The sequence below is a fragment of the Bolinopsis microptera genome, chromosome 5 (assembly GCF_026151205.1).
Source record: "Bolinopsis microptera isolate Bmic1 chromosome 5, MBARI_Bmic_1.0, whole genome shotgun sequence".
In the NCBI taxonomy this organism is placed as follows: Eukaryota; Metazoa; Ctenophora; class Tentaculata; order Lobata; family Bolinopsidae; genus Bolinopsis; species Bolinopsis microptera.
Genome location: NC_087076.1, coordinates 144,693 through 165,365, shown reverse-complemented (window position 1 = coordinate 165,365; position 20,673 = coordinate 144,693). Strand labels below are relative to the sequence as shown.

Below are 20,673 nucleotides of genomic sequence, written 5' to 3'. Positions count from 1 at the left end.
AATTGCGACCTCGCACATTTGGTGTGTTACATACGCGTGGATGTCTTTAATGTGCTCCCTTGTTTCATCGCAGAAGACACTATTGTAGTAGCTCCCCATGTCTTCCACCGATTTCTTCATGATATCTACTCCATTTTGACTAAGGTCGTTCAGAATCTTCCTCATTGACTGAAGGTCATCTTTTGTGCCGTTTATGTTCTCCACAAGGTCATCAATTTTACCATTGCACTCCTTTATCGTTTGTGTAAACACATTTGTCTTGCTCAGATTGTCGATTCTGTTGTTGCAATCACTCACTGCACTTTTCAAATCACTTATCGCATCCAAAACGTCGGTGTTGCTGGTTGGGTGAGGCGAGATGTCTTTTTGAGTTTGTTGTTTGGTCGCTTCCTGGAGAGTTGCTACATTCGCCTTGACAGATACGATGGAATCCACAACATGCTTTAGAGAGTTCTCCACACATTTTTGAGCATTACGCACTGATGCAATGTCATCTTTCATTTCCACGTCTTCGATCCTCGGGGAGTCACATCGTGAGAAGTTCATGCCGTGAGACATCGAGTTATTGGCTGCTGACATGGAGAGTTCCCCAATTGACATGCACATTTTGTTCTGAAGTCTTGTCCGCTTTTCAGATAAAGATCCTGCAGTTGAGACTTGACTTCTTATGAGCTCCTTATCTACCGTTCCCTCATCCATCTTCCCTACAACTGCACTGATCGTTGATGCAAGCAGGAGTCCTCCATCTGCTTCATAATCCAGGTTGTCTGCTACAGACGTTACTCGAACAACAGTGGGGGGAGTCTTAAGGAGGGGGAAGTTCATTTCTTCAGCCTGTTCCGTGGTGATGTCTGACTGAGGGTTCTTCTGCGGACCTTTGAGGGCGCTGTCAGTTTCTGTTGGACATTTCTGTTCAAATATCAGGAAGTACAAGTACTGTTCTTCTACTTTTCCCCAACCTCTAGGTATCGAGCGTTTGTATCTCAACTCTGTCTTGCCACTGAGTACGCACAACGTGCCAGACATAAGGGCCGCTTTGTGGGTTACTTGACTCCCAGCTTGGGTCTTGATGTACATGGGGCGTGGATCCTTCAGACCAAGTGCCAACACTGCAACTACTGGAGAGAAATTGCTGTTTTCCTGGCTAGTGTTGCCGTATGGAATACTGTGTGAGGGGTCACTCATCCGATAAATAGTGGTCTTGTCAAACTTAACATCCAACTGAAAAACGTCCTCAACCGTTTTGTTGATACGATCCTGGTGGCATTTGACAAAAGAGCAAAGTTCAGACGGTTCGTCCAGGTTTACGGATAGTTCAGACATTTTAGGGGTTGCGGTCTTCTTAAGCTTCTTTGCCCCCTTTTTTAGATCAACATCTGTCAGTTTGGTCTCCACACCATGTTTGAGGACGATTTTGTACCTATCTTTGTTGCTTGGTGTGCAGAGTTTCCCAACAGTAGCAGTGAGTTCTGCACAAAGGTTAGCATTGCTCTCAGTACTGATGTAGTCGCTTATGTAACCAAGCTTGCAGGACTTCCCTTTGTCAAGAAATATCTCACCGTCATCTCTGATCCACACTGTGCTCCGCCTGTTTGTATCACTCTTTGTCTGTGAACCTGAAAGACTTGACTCAGATCCAGCATCATCACTTGTTTCAGTGTTACCCCAGCTCACGTTACTTAGACGTCTGTTGAGCTTCTTGTCGGGAGTTTCCTGGCAAGATGATAGCACATTGTTGGTCGGCTTCAGGAGACCTTCAGTGGCACTTACTTCAGTAATATCAGTGTCGTTATCCTCTGTTTCACTTGATTCCTTAGCCTCGTCTGTTTTCCCAGAGCCGTTCACCATCATCACTGTTGCATTAGTCAGCCAAGGTGGTGGAAACAAACTACCAAGTTTCAAAGCAGAGAAATCAAAAATTGAGTTGGAAAAACAACCGGGTTGAGAGATCTGTTTACACGAGGTTTTACTAGAACTAAGACATTGGTTTTCTACTTCTTCACTGACGTAAACAGGAACGGTAGGGGCCAGTGGTCTGCTTCTGAGTTCCCTAAGTAAAAGCAGCAAAGTAACGGCTATGAGCGTCGCAACAAGGAAGCAGAGGCTCAGAAGGACAACTACAGCTATCTGAAACCAGTCCCCAGCTCGCAAAGACCGGTCACTACCTAATCTGTCACACTGTGCACTGTGAGTGGGATTGTGAGGAGTGTATGTGGGGGAGTTGCTATGCTGAAAGACAAGTACACTCAGTTGAGACGCGGTTCGCGACGCATGCGGAGACAAGGCGCGAGGAGGCGGAGCTCTACTAGTGGGCTCTGGCTGGGAAAGACCAGCGGGCGCGGAACGAAACCTAGAAGAGGCATGCAGCAGTGACATGGCTGAGCAAGAGGACCGTAACATACTCGTCATAAAACCGTCATTAAGTTCATTCATAACATTAGAGATATATCTGCTGCATATGTTATAAATCAAATTGCTGTTTAAACGCTCGAAACTATAACTCACATTCCAAAACCACACTATAAAGTCATGTCCTTGTCTACCCCATACATCAAAATAATACATGCAAGTTCCTACAATATTCATCAATGCTTTAAAGCAGGACTGCAATAGCTCCAGGAATATTAGCTCGAAAAGTCTTGTGCAATGTACAATTACAATTATAATGTGTTCTATTGCGTGTAATGTACTTTTACAAATAGTTGTCCTTATCTCTTTGTACGACTGATAAGGGCCATTACAGCAATCATTTAAAGTGTCCAAACCATTTCTAGAGTAGTATATAGTGTTCGGTGTCTGTTCGATGTTTGTTGAGTTTCTGTTCTGTTTAGTGTTGCAGTTCCAATCTATTCCGCCATCTGAGATGTTGCTGCCAGGATCGTACGTTAGACTAAGTACAGGAGCGGTAGCAGTCGGGACTGTGCCAGGACCATAAGTTAGACCATAAGTTAGACCAAGGGGTGGATCAGGAGCGATCGGGACTGTGCCCTGGCTGGCCAGCATGGCCGCCAGGGCGATTGTTGAAAATATTGTTGCTGACGTGGCTTTTTCGAATCAACGCGCATTAAAATCAAACCAAATCAACGTGTACAAGTGGCGAACCTATGTGTAGTCCCCCCTATGATTGACTAGACCTTGAACATTTTTGAAATGCCTAAATCAAAATGAATTGTTTGATATAATTTGACCCTGAAAATTTTATTGAGCCAAATAAGGGTGCCCCGTCCCGTGGGTACTGAGCAACAGTGAGCGCTCCCCTCAAAAGTTCGGCCACATGCCCTAGTTTATTGGTCAAAATTTGTTCTCGAAATCAAGTTTCACAAAAATTACACAATTGTCAAGCGAATTTCTTTTCTATATTAAATATTTATATTGGACATTGTTAAAATAAATTGTCAGTGGTGAAAATTTGCGGAGCAAAATGAGAAATGATGAGTTTTTGAATTATGAGAAAAATTTTGAGTAAATCGAATACCAAAAGTTGTGAAGGCTATTAGTATTAGCACTATCAGATCAGGTCACAACATGCAGGCTGAGCTTGAGTTTAAACCTATACTCCGAGGACTGCTCCACTCTCCAGTCCTACTTTAATTTCATTATTTGATCTCAACTCTGGCCATGGAGCTTAACTCTAGTGCTGGGCCCATGCTTGTACAGGAAATGCATCTGCACTCGATATCTGTGTTTGGTGACCCAGATTTAAATATAGATTGGTAAATGCGGCGTTGCCCCCCCCCCCCCCCCCCTAAATGCGGAATGTAGTCCCCCCCCCCCCCCCCCCTAAATGCGGAATGTTTCTAAACTTATGGAGCAGCTCGTGTCTGGGACAAATTTCAGTTTGAATCAGTACTTGTTATGATATACTTGTAACTGTGCAATATAGAGTCTTCAAAATGTACTATGTTCTTTAGATGTTCATTGACATTGTTCAAACATCGTTTCTTTACTCGTTGACATAGTCCGAGTGTTTCATGAAGCCACACAGTTGCAACCTTGCAGCCAACATCTCCTATTACACGAATGTATAATGACCGATAGCATTTAGAACTGAAATGTAATGATTGTTAAGCTTATAAAAAGATAAAGCCAGAAAATTTATTTCAAGTTGCAAACATTTATTTCAAGTTGTCAACAACGTCCGATTTTAGCGTGTGAGCTCGAAAACGTGTATTAATTAAAGACCACTATCAACACTTAGCATAGTGACAGTTGCAGTGTATTGTACAAGCATTCTGAGTACTTAATTCGCAAGATTCTGTTTAATTAGCGTACGAATTTCTTTAAATTACGTACTATAAAAATCATTTTTGTGGTCCATTTTGGTATCGGCATTTTGTAACATTGTCTAACAAAGTGCTGATCTAACTTATTCAGTCGTTTAAAATTGGTGCACAAAACATATCCTAACATTTTTGTTAAGTTACATTTCAGTCTTGACAGCCTCTGGCACTGTTAAAAAATTTCCGCGAATGAAGCGACGCCGCGATGTACAGTGTGCAAATTGATTATCCAGTGCTATTATTTCGTCTTTGCAAAATCAACAACATTTTCAATAAAGTTCTAAGTAAATATTAAGTAGCAAGTTATGTGATTTAAAACACTCATGTTTCAAATAAAGAGCTATTCATGGTGCTTTCGTTTTCCGTCTCTAATCGACTTAACAAATTAACTCTAGCTGATGACAATTAACCAATATTACAATGTGATATATTAATGTTCTCCCTACAACTAGGAATGTGCGGAATTGAAAATAGTATTGGCTCGATCAGTGGCGTAACGTTGCCTGCGTTATGCACAGCGGCGGATGGGTGGGGGGGGTCGGCGGGGCCCTTCGTTACGCCACTGGGCTCGATAACTTGTTCTACTCTCAAAGCCATTTCATTGCTCATCACAGCCAAAATACTGTGTATTTTAAACTGATCCCTAAATAAGATTTCTTTTAACAGGTGAAGAGAACACAACAAACTGAAGCAAGAGAACACCACACCAACCAAATAAAGCTGAAGGCAAGACGACAGGCAAAGGAACTTCAAGGCGAGCTTGCCATTGACATGAAAATATTAGAGGCGCTGCTTACTGAGACTGAAAATGAGAAGGAAGAGGCTGTCAAGAGGAAGGTAGCATTAAGAGGGTCGAGATAATTTTAGGATAAACTCTTTGGTAAATTGTATGCTGAATACTGATTATAAGGTCTATCCTTGCATTGGTGTTAGTATTTATGAGTCAGCTATAATTCCAATTGTAAAAGAACAAATTCTACAAATTTGGCACTAATTTCGTGGTTTTTAACTGAATTTTCTCTCAGGGTGAGCTCCACTCTGAGGCTCAAGCATACATGAGGTATTTGGATGAACAGATGGAAAAGGAGAGAGAAGCTGAGCGAGAGTTGGAGAATCTCATAGACGAGGAGGTACGACTTAAATTAGAGCCAATTTTACAATGAGATGGTTATAATTATTTAATTACTTCTAAAACTTTTTGGTAAAATGTCTATATTTTATACTCATACTCTCCTATCGATTGGAAAATAACTATCTAAACATTTTTTATTCGAATGTACGCTCATTTTCCCTCATCATTTCAGGTTGAGAAACAGTGGCAGAAACGTGTTCTGCAGTGGCAGTTAGAACGTGAAGCGAGAAGAAAGATGACAGAGGAAATGGTTGTCATAAGAAAACAACAAATCGCTGAAAAATGTTAGTTTACAGTGCAACCAGTTACTGTAACGCGCGAATTCCGTTTTAGCTTGAAAAGCATGAACTTTCACTCTTTAACATAATAGTTACGCGCGTCACCATGACTACGCCTATCTTTAAAGCTAATTTTACATCTAGTAATTTTCAATATTGATACATAGCCACTGAAATTGCACCTTGAAAATCGGCGATTTAGGACGACTTATTTGACATTTACACTCATTTTCCAGTCATTTTCTTTTTGTAATCAATTGGTAGCATCGTCAATGGTTGATTTTTGTGATTAACCCTCTTAAGGTTGCATGAGCGTCTAATTAACATGCTAAGCGTTTCTGTAAATATGCATGTCAATAACAGAATTTAAAAACCCTGTTTTAGTGCAACAACAGCAAGTTGAGAGAGATGTGCTTTTGAAGGAGCGTGAGGAGTTAAAGGAAGCATTTGCCGAGCACGAGCATCTGGAGAAACAGAAAGTTCAGCGGACCCAGCAGGTTTGTCAGTCGCGATTGCCTTATGTGTTAATTAGTATAATAAAACCCAATAAAACAACTATTTTAATAATTGTTGTAACTATCTGTCGTTAATACATTGCAATTTGCAGCCTATTTTATCCTCAAGATTGTTCGTGTAGATATGATCAATACGCGTGGCACTGTGGTCTGTTATGCGAGTTGGACGTGATACAATTTGAATGAAATGAATGCAATATCTATAATGTTTTGACATGCCTGGTTGCTACTATGCTTCAGTAGATTCAGGTTAAAATCTCCATGTAACGTCATATGTTTGCGAGAGTGTCTTCCCAGGTTGTGCAGTGTATTTTTTGAAATTTCAAGAAATGCTTCAGGTTTTCTAGCGGAGAACGATAAACATTTCCAATTATTTTTGTTCTGTTATATCCTTTGCACTGGTAGAGCTTGATAAAGTGAAATTCGTCGCTAGTATTTGAGGGTTCAGGGTTGGGAATTGGGATATCCAATCCTGGATATACGGTTCATGTGTCATGGAATCCATATAATGTAACGTCGTTTATTCCGTTGGGCAATTTTTCTAATGTGCAGTTAGTTTCGTTAAAACAGAATAGTGAATACATCATACTTATCATATATTTCTATATCTTCTCTTAGTTGATCAATATTTTTGAAAAGGGATCTGATATTCATGGAAAATGTTTTAAGTTGAGAGGATGTCGACCTTTTCACATTACGTTGCTGTTTCTACTGACAGTGAGTTAGGAAAGCCGAAATGTCACTCCATGTTGAATCCTGGTGCTCTTCATTGGTCATGGCGTCTCCAATAAGATTACATCGACTATTTTGAGCGTATGGATTGTAGATAGCGACATTAAGCTTGTTGTAGTCATCGTAAATTTCATAGTAAGTCGCGTAAAATCCAGGAATAAGACTTTCACAACAGCTTGTACAACCTAAATTATCCTTAAGACATTTGACGTGGACGTTGTTTTGGCACCATGCCATTAGCACTCGCGGATGTTTTTGGAAGAATAACACCAGCCGCTACAAGTACAGCTACCACATTTTATTTTGATTTTATGACCAGAAGTATCAGTAACATTTTCATTCGCTGCCATCTTGAATTGATTCTTATGCCTGTGGAGGTCCGAGGTATTAGAAAATAAAAATGTATAATCTATCAATAACGTAAAATATATATAGAGCAAATCAGATTCTTTCACGAGAACCAGAGTTCCTGTATGCTACAGAATCGTGATCTGAGTCTTATCAACGAGATCTAAATTGTAAAGTAAAATCGGTTATTTGTTAAAAATATACGCTAAATCAGACGTTACAATAAAGTGCCTTTATCTTGGGCTTATCAGTATGATGATATGTCTTTACCTAGTTACTGTTTATAGAGTTTAAAAAGGGTGTGGCACGCCACTCTCTTTTTCACTTTTGTCACCATCAACTCTATGCTTTGAACAATTTCTGCTTGGAATGGGGCGTCGAAATTAATGCAGATAAAACTAAACTCATGAAATTAAATGCCCGTTTTGATAATTATCAGCCGGTTCCCCTCAAAATTGGTAATCACTTGTTAGAAGAAGTCGAGTCATACTGTTATCTAGGAATCGAAATACACAAATCCGGCTCATTCACTAATGCCCGAACTGAGCTCAAAAAGAAAGCCATGCGTGCACTCTATGCCATGAAAAGCTCAGTAAACAAATCCAAATTATCATTCCGCTCTCTAACAACACTCTTTGATGGTCTTATTAAACCTATCGTTCTTTACGGAGCGCCTATTTACACACCATAACCACGTCACTATCCAGATGATGGTAATTTACTGGCTACTAGGCGGTCAATAAGCGGTATGTAGCTAGCTAGATGTGCCACAAATGTACCTTACTCGCCAAGTTTATAAAAAGTTACCAATTTTGATGAACCTTTGTTACTATTAGTTCGTCAAAAGTTACCAGTTTTGATGTAGCTTTCTCGCCATGTTCACCAAAGATTACCAGTTTTGAAGTTAAGCATTATTTTTTAACTTGTTTCCGAGGACCAGTGGGCAGTGACCAAACTTTTGAGGGGGTCCACGGCCCCAACCACCTACTGATGCCTGCGAAGCAGCCACGTCCATATCTGGTTCCTTTTTGGCCCAATTATGCAAAACCACCTCAAAATTCCCAAAAACCCAAATTTTAGGTGCTCTACTTGTAGCTAGTGGTCCTTGAACCATATGCCCATATTTGGGAATATGCACCAAATTTGATATATTTTGGCCCATAAATTGGTCACTTATCAATATTTTTGACAGAGACAAACTTTACATGAAAGTTAAACCGAATCTATATACATTATCTGAGATTTATAGCTTAATATCTATAGAAATGTGCAAATTAAGGTCAAAATACCACCAAAAATGAACAAAATTGTTCCCGATTTTCGCAAAAAGGACTTCACCAAAAAAGGCTTCTTCATTTTTCAAAATTGTTCCATGAAATTTTCAGGATGGGCGTAGAATCGTCTCAGAACCTTATTTATTTCAGTGGCTTACAAGCTTCTGGGTCCTGTTTCGAGGTTTTTTGAGTGGATTTTTAGGGCCCTGGCATTTGCCGACAAAGCGGTTTTTATATTTCCGTTTTATAATCCTGTTGATTTGTATATACCGTTTTGAAAATTTTTCAAATCTAAATCTCATCTAACTATATTAAAAGTATATTCCTCAATTCGAAAAAAAACTACATTTTAATATACATTATAAATTATAATATACATCTTAATATACTTTAATATGGTTGACTCATCTAGAATAGAAAGATCTGCAAATCAATTCATGTGGAACTCATAATACACCTGACTTCATAATTCTGACAGCCATCATTATTGCCGCTTCAGCGACTGAATTAAAAGGTTTTTGAAATCATGTTAAGATTCCATACAATATCATAACACGTATCTTGTTTCAGCGTAATTTGGCGTATCAGTCGGACCTGATGAGTCAAGTGGCCTACACTTCCAGCATCAGAGACAGAGAGGAAGTTGAGAGAACAAGAGAGTTGGATATTCAGAACCAAGCCGAGGTCAGATATCAGACCAAGTTGGCTTCTGCTCTACAGACACAGAATATCGATAGAGCTCACCCACTGAGGCAATACCACCGCACTCAGGACCGACTGTTCGGGTAGAATCGTGTGCAATGGACTTTAGAGATGAAACTGTTTGTTTGTACTTTTGTAGATCAAAAGAAGCCAATGGTCAACCGGATTACACGCTAATTAGTAAAATATTTTGAGTCATATCAGATTATTCAGCGCAACGCCAAATATTAATAAATTCAGACGATTTCCATTTTATTGTACTGCAGTAAATACTATCCTGTAAATATCCACATTGTTTCAGATTATAGAGTAAAGTATTTTAGATTAAACTCGATTTTATATCATTCAAAGATTTGGGTTTTCGAACTGTTAAAAATGTGTAGACTTTAGAAGGACGACCCCTAGAAAGATGTATATTTAAACTTATTAAATCAAAGTTCTAAACAAGGGATAGTTTAAAAAACAACGCCCAAGTCTAATCTTTCCCTAAAATGAAAACTAAAAATCAAAAATTTCATTGCAATTCCCGCCAATATCTCTTGTCATACGCTAAATTACGGAGATAATGCAGGTCAAAGATATTATTCAGGGGGGGGTCCAAGGGGAACTTTGGGAAAGTCCCCCAAGATTTCTGAAGTTCCCCAAAAAAAAGTTCCCCAAAACTCCCCAAAGTTCCCCAAAATTCCCCAAAATTATTCAAAATTATTCAAAATTATTCAAAATTATTCAAAATTATTCAAAATTTCTCTAATATACATTAATACCCATTAATGTTAACATGTATGTTATTATAAGGTATAATCTTAACTTACTTGTTGATACTTGCAGCATGATAATTTTTTTGGCATGATAATTTTTTTGGGGAACTTTGGGGAACTTTGGGGAATTTTGGGGAACTTTCTGAAGTTCCCCAAAAAAAAGTTCCCCAAAATTCCCCAAAATTATTTGTTTCATTGATAATTTTTTGGGGAACTTTGGGAAAGTCCCCCAGGTTTCCTGAAGTTCCCCAAAAAAAAGTTCCCCAAAACTCCCCAAAGTTCCCCTTGGACCCCCCCCTATTCAAATAAATATTTCTTTTACATAAATCATGCACAATCAGCGAGAATAGATTGCTTTGGGGTCTTCCTCTTCTCCCTGGTAAGTCCAGTGTATTGATGGCACAAATATTTAAACCTTCCTAATAAAAGAGTCTTAACAGATTTTAGTCTGTTTAGTTACTACAAATCTTACTCCTTATAATGTGGTACAACCTTACTAACTTTATTTGGTCGTCGGACATTATGAGCGCTCAGAGTCAGTGTCCACATAATGTCTGTCGAAGTTAAAGTCCGGCTACTATGTACGTGAAAAAAAGAAAGATTTTGCGCCCATAATTAATAATTATATCCGTCCATATAATTACCGCCCAAATAAGGTTCGATAAGATACAATACAGGTAGCAACACAAGTGTTACCTGGCACCTGAGGCTTCTCTGTTCCTTATTGATTGATTATGTCAAGTTCAACCCTTCGAGATCGATGCGAAGCTTAACCGAGCGTGCTAAATTACTCTACGACTACAGTCGATCTTGGAGATTTTTCCATAAGGGCCCCTGACAGTTGAAATCTACCTGATTTTTCGTACGCTGATTCCGAATCACCCCACATGACATAGGGTTAAAATGCTCCCCTAGCGAGATATCGGCAAAAACCTGTCTCGATGACGTGATATGACCGTATAAGGAAGTTAGTCTAATTTCTCGTTAGGGTTAGGGTTTCAGCATATGTTTTTGTTAAGGATTTGGTTAGGGTTAGGGTTGGGATCAGATTAGAGGGTTAGGGTTTCGAAAAGTCGTTCAGAACCAGCTAGAGAACGGGTTGAAAAAGTCACGTGACAGTCGAGTGTAGAGTGATTAATCATCATCCAGCCATTTCAGCATCTAAGTAATCAAAAAATCGTTTCATATTTAGTGTTGTATAAAATAAATACTTTCTTTTTATTAAATTGCAATCGATGCTCAAAGCGAATGCTTTAATTTCACCTAACCATGTGCTTTCGCGCCGCTGCTGGCGCGCTTATTTGTTGTTTCACAAGTCAAGAAAAGCACATATCCACCAACACAACCCCGATTGGAAGGTTCGTGCGCGCCAACCCCCCATCGATTTTGGCAACCATATATTGGTTGCCAAAATTTCCCGCGCTTTGCAGTTTCTATAAGTATAGACATAGTCATAGGGGTAATTAGGTATAAACTACAGTACAGCTGTACTTACACTCACATTCACAAGCATGCAAGCTCACCTGGTCCAATGAGTCACGTGACCTCAGGCTCATAATCATGTGACTTCAGTGCTCAGACTCATAATCACGTGACCTCAGACCCAATTAATTGGGTTCTGGCCTGGTCAGCCCCCGCGGCTGACGGACAACTAGGAACCTTTCAATGTTAACTAATTAACATGCAAGCTTGGGAAATCCAATCAGCTCGGACAACTAGGTATCGGTTTCAATTCAACATGGATCACATCACAAATGATACGTCACAAGGAATACAAGGAATACAAGGAATACAAGGAATACAAATTTAAAATCTTGAGCTACAATAGTAACTGTTAAGATAATAACAATATCATAAGATTTGAATTTATTATATTAATATAACTTAACTAAAGTGAAAAATAAAGATTTGACATAAAATATTTTGTTTTCAGTCGCCTTGGTAATGCTGTAATGCTTGAGCCAGGTCACTTTGCAGTTTGCACTCGTCGTTGCGCGAAAAGAAACAAAAGCGGGTACAGTGATTTTCAGTGTTCACTGTTCATGTACTGGCCAGAGAGTCAACAAATTTCTTGCGGTTGTTAAAACACGTAGTGGCAAACCTAGCAACGACTCTCGTGAGGTGGACTTGACTTTCGTTCGTGATAAGTTCAATGATTTCACTGTTGTTGCTGATGAATTTGAGGACGTTTGCTCCAGGGATGACATTGTGAACAGAATAAGATGTCGCAGACGGTTTGATTGGATTTGATATGAGTGACTGGATCTTGTCTAGGACTTTTCGCCTCGATGCAGCGTTAAGATCACAATGGTTAAGGAAGTGATCTTCATTCTCAATAATACCAGAACCTAAGACTATATTGCACCAGGAGCATATTCGCTCGTCACGAGGAGTTTGATTATATCGGCCAAGTTCAATTTCGAGTCGATGTGCACTGATCCGCAGTCTTGTGATATTAGCACGGTCTGCATATTTAATGACACTATCTAGGTAATACTCTTTGTTAAATTTGGATTTTAGGTCACGATAGAATTCTAATTTCCGAGAAGTGTTGATACAGGACCCCCAATATTCTCTAAAGTTACATTTCAAAGTTTTAGTAATGACGTGTGGTGTGAATATTTTACTCCCGATGGGTTGTGTTGATTGAGGAGGAATTCGTTTCTTGAAACCGTTGTGAATAAGAAAGTCCTCTTTTGGTGGTTTTGCGATACTCGGGTTTCTTTCGAAAAGTAACTTGGAGTGATTGTTTTTGAGTGTGCGGTAGGCTGTGACATGATCGGTAGAGAAACATGGGTCTAGCGCGAGGACAGGCTCCAAACCCCTGTACCAGTCCAATTTCATGTTCATCTGTTCTTTGAAAGCTAAGGAGACAAGGGAGTTATCTTTGAGATTTTTCAAACGTTGGCTATATTTGAGAGTGAGGTTAATACATTCATAGATTAATGGGTAGCGGCCTGGCTCACCCCAGACGCCTGCGTTGCTGGCTTTACGATTTACCCCCAATGACCATTTAAGAAAGTGAAGGTGAACTTTTTCGCTGTTCAGAAGGCTAATTTTCTTGAGGATACTAGTTTGAAATTTTGTTTTTGTGTCGGCATCCATATTGAGATCGACTTGTTTTGTTATGTGTTTTATGATAGCCATGTTAGGTGTGTAAATAGGCGCTCCGTAAAGAACGATAGGTTTAATAAGACCATCAAAGAGTGTTGTTAGAGAGCGGAATGATAATTTGGATTTGTTTACTGAGCTTTTCATGGCATAAAGTGCACGCATGGCTTTCTTTTTGAGCTCAGTTCGGGCATTTGTGAATGTGCCGGATTTGTGTATTTCGATTCCTAGATAGCAGTATGACTCGACTTCTTCTAACAAGTGATCACCAATTTTGAGGGGAACCGGCTGATAAGTATCAAAACGGGCATTAAATTTCATGAGTTTAGTTTTATCTGCATTAATTTCGACGCCCCATTCCAAGCAGAAATTGTTCAAAGCATCGAGTTGCTTTTGGAGGGTTTTCGTCACTGATTGGGCCATGTGATGTGATACCTGTGGGAGGCCGAAATGAGAGGTTCCTAGTTGTCGGTCACCGGCCCCCGCCTGTCACCCGATCTTGAGTCTAGGTGACGACACCTCGTTCAACAAATCAAGTAAATAGAATAAAAGAGCTGTGTTCTCTGTTTCCCGCTAGGCTCATGTGAGCAGGTGAGCTTGCATGCTTGTGAATAGAATGTGAGTGTAAGTTTTGATTGATTGAAATACATTTTCGTGCACATACAGAATGAATGGTTAATCATTTAATATATATGTAGACCAAGCTCTGTGCACGGGATGCTTCCTGGAAGAATCCAGTTCTTTTAGCGGGGCACCCTACCTAAAGCCAAATTGAGATATAATAATCATATTCCTAGGGAAATAATCAGAAATCGAATACCAATCAAATAATATGATATATAGGAGTAGTAACCATATTTACTATGCAAAATGCCCCAACCACATAGTGTAGATTTATATAAAATTCAAATTCCATATCATCATTAAACCTCAATAGTCAATATAATTATAATAGCCCAAGCAAAATTAAATAACTTCTTATATACCTTACAATATATTATATATACCTTACAATATCTATATATACCTTACAATATCTGAACCCCACTGCCAACACTTCCTTGACATGGTTATCAATAACCAACTCAAAATTCTTAATGGTCGTACCCTTGGGGACACCACTGGAAAAATGACCTGTCACAAATACAATGGAAGCAGTGTGGTTGACTATTTTGTAATCACCTCCTGGGCAAGAGATCATGTAAACTCTCTCCAAGTAAAAGAGTTTACATCATACTCTGATCATTGTCCATTAGTCTTGAAACTCATTACATTTGAACCATTTGTCGCAAACTTCCAGCTCCCAGACTTTTCTAACTTTCCTTGTGGCTATAAGTGGGACAGCAACACCTCCCATTCACTATTTAAAAAAGCCCTTACCTCGCCCGAAATTATCAACAATCTGGAAAGCATTGTGACAAATGAATTTAGCAGTACTCTGGAGGGCAATCATGAACTGAACGATGCAGTCATAAAATGTCTCCACAGTGCTGCTGATATAGCCTTAAAAGTGAAAAAGCCTTCCAAAAATTCTGCCCGTAAAAAATGGTTCGACCCACAAGTCAACTCCTAATAGGCTAGCAAATCGGCTCGGTAGTAAGCACTGTAACAGTATCCTCAGACGAGAATACTTTAAGCAACGCAACAAGCATAGCAATTTTGTAAACAGTAAGAAAGAAGCTTTCCTCAAGAAGTTAAATGAAGCTATAGAAGAAGGTCACATACTCGACTGGAAAAAATTTAAACGGCTTAAACAAGAACATGACACTAGCCCCTTACTTGACAAATTTGATTTAGCTAGCTTCCATGACTTCTTTGCATCCCTTTATAAAAAACCAGACCAGGAGCCAGATCTCACTCACCACAATCACAAACATTACCCTGAACCACCAGATCTGGATATCCTAAATAAGCTCATGTAAGAATCTGAAGTGACCTCTGCCATCAAAAATCTCAAAAAAGGTAAAAGTTGCTCAAACGACTTGATATCCAACGAGATGCTTCAGAGCGTAACTCCGCTTTGTCTCAAAGCAATCCTTAAAAACTTCAACCACTCACTGGTCTCCGGTTACTATCCATGGCACACCAGCAACATTACTCCTATTTACAAGTCTGGCAACCCTTTCAGCCCGGACAACTACAGAGCAATAGCTGTTGGTAGCTGTATGGGTAAACTGTTTTCTAGCATCTTACTTGAGCGTCTCCTGCACTTCAAAAAGCTCTACTGCCCTGACCCAAAAGAACAACTAGGGTTCTCGAAGGGTGCTCAAACAAATGACCACGTTTTTACCCTTAAGACAGTCATTGACAAATATACCAAGGTTAAGAAAGCTCGCCTCTATGCATGCTTTGTTGATCTAAGAAAGGCCTTTGACACTGTATGTAGGGACCTCCTTCTGCACAAAATCACATGCCTTGGAATAACTGGAAACTTTTTCAATTGCCTAAGTGATATGTATAGAAACTCAATAGCTCATATAAAAATCTCCAAACTCTTGTCCCCTAATATTGACATTGGAAAAGGAACAGAGCAGGGACACCCCCTATCACCGGACCTTTTTAAAATCTATATCAACGACTTGTCATCTCTCCTGAAATCTGTTGGTGATTATCCTATTCTAGCTGACGTCCTAATATCACATCTGCTCTGGGCTGACGATCTTGTCCTACTTGCCCTAAGTCTCAAGGCCTTGCAAGACAATATAAACATCCTATTCGACTTCTGTAACTCTATGGGCCTTGAAGTAAACATTAAAAAAACCAAGATTCTCATATTCTGCCCTCCTAAAAGAAAACAATCCTATGAAACATTCATTTTGGGAGGCCAGCCCATCCAACACACCGAAAAATACTGCTATCTTGGCATAATATTCCACAGAAATGGATCTTTTACAGCAGCAAATACTGAACTGAGGGCCAAGGCTCTCCGTGCTCTCTATGGCCTCAAAGGCAATATCGTCAAAGATGCCCTCTCTCACCGTTCTCTTAACATTCTATTTGACTCTCTAATAAAACCGATACTGCTCTATGGCTGCCAAATCTTATGTCCTCACTCAAAAACCATGAGATACCTCTCCAAAACAGATAGCAAAGCCAACCCCCAGCATACTCTCAGGTACATCTCACAAGACCACTATGAAAGATTCCACCTTAAGTTTATCAAGTGGTCCTTGTCTGCTCATTCAAAAGCATCAAATATAGGCTGCTGGGGCGAAAGTGGGCGCCACCCCCTCTTCTTTGAAGCCTGCAAACTTGCAATAGATTTCTATAGTCGCCTTGAAAGCACTGAAAATGAACTTCTCTCCGCTGCATTTCACGAGCAGATTATGCTGGGCCTTCCTTGGTACACCAACATCTCTAATCTTCTCACCAAATATAACTTCCCCCACTCATCCTCTTCAAAATCCAAGCTCTCTACCCAAATCAGTCACAACATGAGGGAAGAATTTGTGGATACCTGGAAATCTGCCAAGGCATCCTCACCTAAATTAGAATTCTACAATCAAATTAAACATGATTTTGAACCAGAAACATACTTAGGAGTGGTTAAGATCCCCGATTCTCGGAAAAGCTTAACAAGGTTTCGTATTAGCTGCCACAATCTTTACATTGAGAGGGGCCGTTACGAAACCCCCCTTGTACCAAAAGAACATCGATGGTGCACTTTTTGCTTTTTCAGCAAGGGGCTTAAGCCTATTGAGGACGAAATTCATGTTCTAACTGACTGTTTACTCTACTCCTCAGTTAGAGAAAAATTTAACTTCCATCCCAAAAATATTACTGACCTAGCCGGTTTGCTATCCGATAAAACACTAGACCCTAAAAAATTTACTGCCACAGCAAGAGCAATCCGTTCAATTCTCTCTGTGAACGAAAATTTTACAGCCTACTATAAGAGCCCAGATTTCCACTCAAATACTGGCCAATGCATAATGCTATAGGACCTCAAAAATAGTATTATAAAACATTTCTATTTTATCCCTACACATTTGTAAATAACTAGAATTGTGTAACCTTAAATTATTTCAGAATTATAACTATTGTGAATTCAATAAAATAATTATCACTTTTGTATCCTTGTATCCTTGTATCCTTGTATCCTACCTTACTGTCATACTACAAATTAATTAAACATTTGAAATCTGTTAACCAGAGAATAAATTTCTAAACCTAATGCAAGTGAAATAATTTAGATGCAATAATGAATGCCTAATGTGAGTATCATCTGTCAATGTCCTTGTAAAACAGTCTGTACAAGTACAGCTGTACTGTAGTTTATACCTAATTACCCCCATAGAAACTGCAAAGCGTGGGAAATTTTGGCAACCAATATATGGTTGCCAAAATCGATGGGGGGTTGGAGCCCTTTTTACTGCCGTGAGGTGGGCGCGCGCTACTGCAATCGCAAGGGCTCTGGATATAGCAATGCTTTAATATTAGTCAAAATAAGTAAAAATGAAAAATAACGTTCCATTATTCTATCATTTATGATTTATAAAAGTATTTAGATATACTTATTAAGGATGATGATTAATCACTATACACTTGACTGTCACGTGACTTCTTCAACCCGTTCTCGAGCTGGCCCTGAACTTCACCTAACCATGTGCTTTCGCGCCACTTCGGGCGCGCTTGTTTCACAAGTCAAGAAAGTGAGGCGGGCGCGCGCTACTGCAAGCGCAAGGGCTCTGGATAGAGCAAGCCCTGAACGACTATCCAAAACCCATACCTTTTAATCTGATCCCGACCCTAACTCTAACTCAATCCTTAACAAAAACATATGCTAAAACCTTAACCCTAACAAGAAATTATACTAACTTCCTTGTTGTATCACGTCGTGACCCCCACGGTCGTTTCACTGGTGACGATACCGGATACAGGGGGAGCCGCGCGCTCGTGCGCGGCGGGTCATACATCTTATGACAATTTCCTTGTATTATACGGTCATTTCAGGTGATCGAGAAGACAGTTTTTTTGCCAATATCTCGCCTAAGCTAGGGGAGTATTTTAACCCTATGTCATGGGGGTGATTCGGAATCAGCGTCCGAAAATGCATCCGTGATTTAAGTTGGTTTCAAGTATCGGGGTTGTAGGTTTACCTACCAGGACGCGCACCGAGTTGGACTCGTCGACGGTCAGATATTTTCGATGGAACAGATATTTTACAAGTATCACCCGTTTAGTATCGGGGGCCCTTTTAGGACAATTTTGAATTTCGAAGATCGACTGTAGAGTGATTTAGCACGATCTAGTTATTAATCATTAACAATTAATGATTAAATTCAAAGTTTAATTAATAAAGATAGGTAGCGGTGCGCTGCGCGACTTTTTTGGTTTCGTACTTTTACGGAATTACGAAAATCGAGCGCCAAATCAACATAGAAATTAGAAATTAGAAATTAGAAGAAATTAGAAAGATCATTACAAAATTACATGTGTCAGATCCCAATCAGTTAAAGGAAAGTTATACAACCAAACGATAAAAAGAACATAATATCTTAAATAAATAATTAAAAGGTTTGAAAGTGTGCACGAAATAAGGATACTAAGTCATAGCTTACTTTTAGGAAATCTTTCACGAAATAGATTATAAACAAAATTTCTGGTCTCCAAAATGTAATCCTCATTAAATAATTTACTGAATTGACTATTTGTGAGTATGTTATAAAGGTCTGTGCTGTTTCTTTGTCTGATCTCCTTGTAGACAGGACATTCTTTAAGCAAATGGACTTCGTCTTCTTTAATGATGTCACTAAAAGGGAGCTCGTTCAGGAGGTCTATGGTGATTCTGTCTGAGCTGCAGCAGAAGTGGCAAGCTCTGTAGAAGATGCTTGAGTTTTTCCAGCCATATCGCCCCGTCTCGATATTAAGTTTGTGGGAGCTTGTCCTCAGCCATGTGGTACATCGGGTTTTCTTGTGATTGGGTAGAGACAGGTATGGTTCTAATCCAAAGCTGCTTTTGACTTCGTTGTAGAATGTAAGCTTTTTGTTTTCAAGTCGAGCTTTTTCCCACTTTTCTTGGAACCAATTTCTCATTCTACTCCGAACGAGTTGGCTGTTCGGCATGGGAACATTCTTCGAGACAATTGTTCGTTTAATTGCTCCTGGGTCAAATGCGTCGGTCAGCGCTCTCGATGTTCGGAACCAGGTCAGCTCTAGGTTTCTTTGCTCTACAAAAGCATGGCGAACAATCTGTGGTGAGTTTTTTCTGTCAAGGAGGACGAGTCTGTTGTGGAAGTCAAGAAAGAGCTTACTCAGTTGTATTCCAAGGGGATATCTTCCTGTGTCTCCCCATATCAGGATATTTGAAGTTCTCTTGTTGACCCCAGTCGTCCATTTTAGCAGCGAGAGATGCAGGCGCTCGATGCTGTCGTTCGCTAATTGACTGAGTGTGTCTTTGTCAGACTGTGTTTTCTTCTGGCAGATGTTGCTGAGAATGTTGGTATAGGGGAGCCACACCTGACTACCGTATGAGATGACAGGAAGTATAAGGGCATCGAAGAGTTTGAGCACAGCCTCTTTAGAAATTGAGGAGAGATCAACCGTCTTTTTCAGGGAGAAGTATGCTCGAAGTCCTTTGATCCTGAGCTGCTCTTGGTTAAGCTTCATACTGCCACATATTGTGAAATGAGTACCTAGGTAGCAGTAGCTTTTGACCGAAGGGATTACAATACTTCTGCCGTAGGTAAATGTTTTACTCTCGAGTAACTGCCTTCCTGAGGGATTGAAGATGATGACCGCAGTTTTCTTGATGTTAACAATCAATCCCCAGTTAGTGCAAAATATGTGGAGTTGGTCAATCATTAGCTGAAGACTGACCTTGTTAAGGGCTAGCAGGACCAGATCGTCCGCCCAAAGCAGGTGAGTAATCTGTTGGTTGTTGAGTTGGGGACTTTCCATTCCGGTAAGGGTGTTAATCTGGAGGGAGAGTTCGTAGATATAGCATTTGAAGAGTTCTGGGCTCAAGGGGTGGCCCTGTTCCGTTCCTGCATTAACGTCAAAACAAGCCGAGAGCTTTTTAACCATTTTAAGCCTTGCTTTTGAGTTTCTGTACATGTATTGGAGGCAATCAAAAAACCGCCCCTGCATACCAAGCTTATTTAATTTGTACAATAGTGCTTCTCTTGATACCGTGTCGAACGCTTTCTGAAAGTCTACAAAACAGCTGTAGATTCTTTTCCGTTGGACTTTTACATATTTTTCAATACAGGTGTTAAATGTGAAAATATGATCAGAGGTTTGTGCCCCCTTGCAAAATCCTCTCTGGTTCTGTGATTCGGGGCAATATACAGCTCTGAATTCGAGAAGTCGACTGAGCAAAATATTTGAAAATAACTTGCCCAAATTGTTGCCCACGGCGATTGCTCGATAGTTATCCGGGTCATGTGGACAACCTTTTTTGTGGAGAGGGGTAACGATAGTGGTGTTCCAAGGGTATACACCAAACTTAAGACATTCATTAAAGAGTTTTTGAATGAGTTTCACAACTTCGTCCGTCGATGTTTTGAGGAACTCATTAAGAATTCAGTCGATACCCGCTGCC

At 39.8% G+C, this 20,673-nt stretch overlaps 1 protein-coding gene across 3 annotated transcripts in view; it reads left to right on the top strand.

Annotated features, from left to right (window-relative positions):
• LOC134815899 (cilia- and flagella-associated protein 53-like) overlaps positions 1 to 9,784 on the top strand; it is an 889,273-nt gene extending 879,489 nt beyond the window's left edge. For all 3 annotated transcript variants that reach the window (XM_063824503.1, XM_063824501.1, XM_063824502.1), the window contains exons 9-13: positions 4,947 to 5,117; positions 5,306 to 5,410; positions 5,585 to 5,696; positions 6,075 to 6,187; positions 9,130 to 9,784. In XM_063824503.1, the coding sequence (XP_063680573.1) occupies positions 4,947 to 5,117; positions 5,306 to 5,410; positions 5,585 to 5,696; positions 6,075 to 6,187; positions 9,130 to 9,348 (720 nt within the window). In that variant the 3' untranslated portion in view covers positions 9,349 to 9,784. The remainder of the gene's footprint in view (positions 1 to 4,946; positions 5,118 to 5,305; positions 5,411 to 5,584; positions 5,697 to 6,074; positions 6,188 to 9,129) is intronic.
• The last annotated feature ends 10,889 nt before the right edge of the window (positions 9,785 to 20,673 follow it).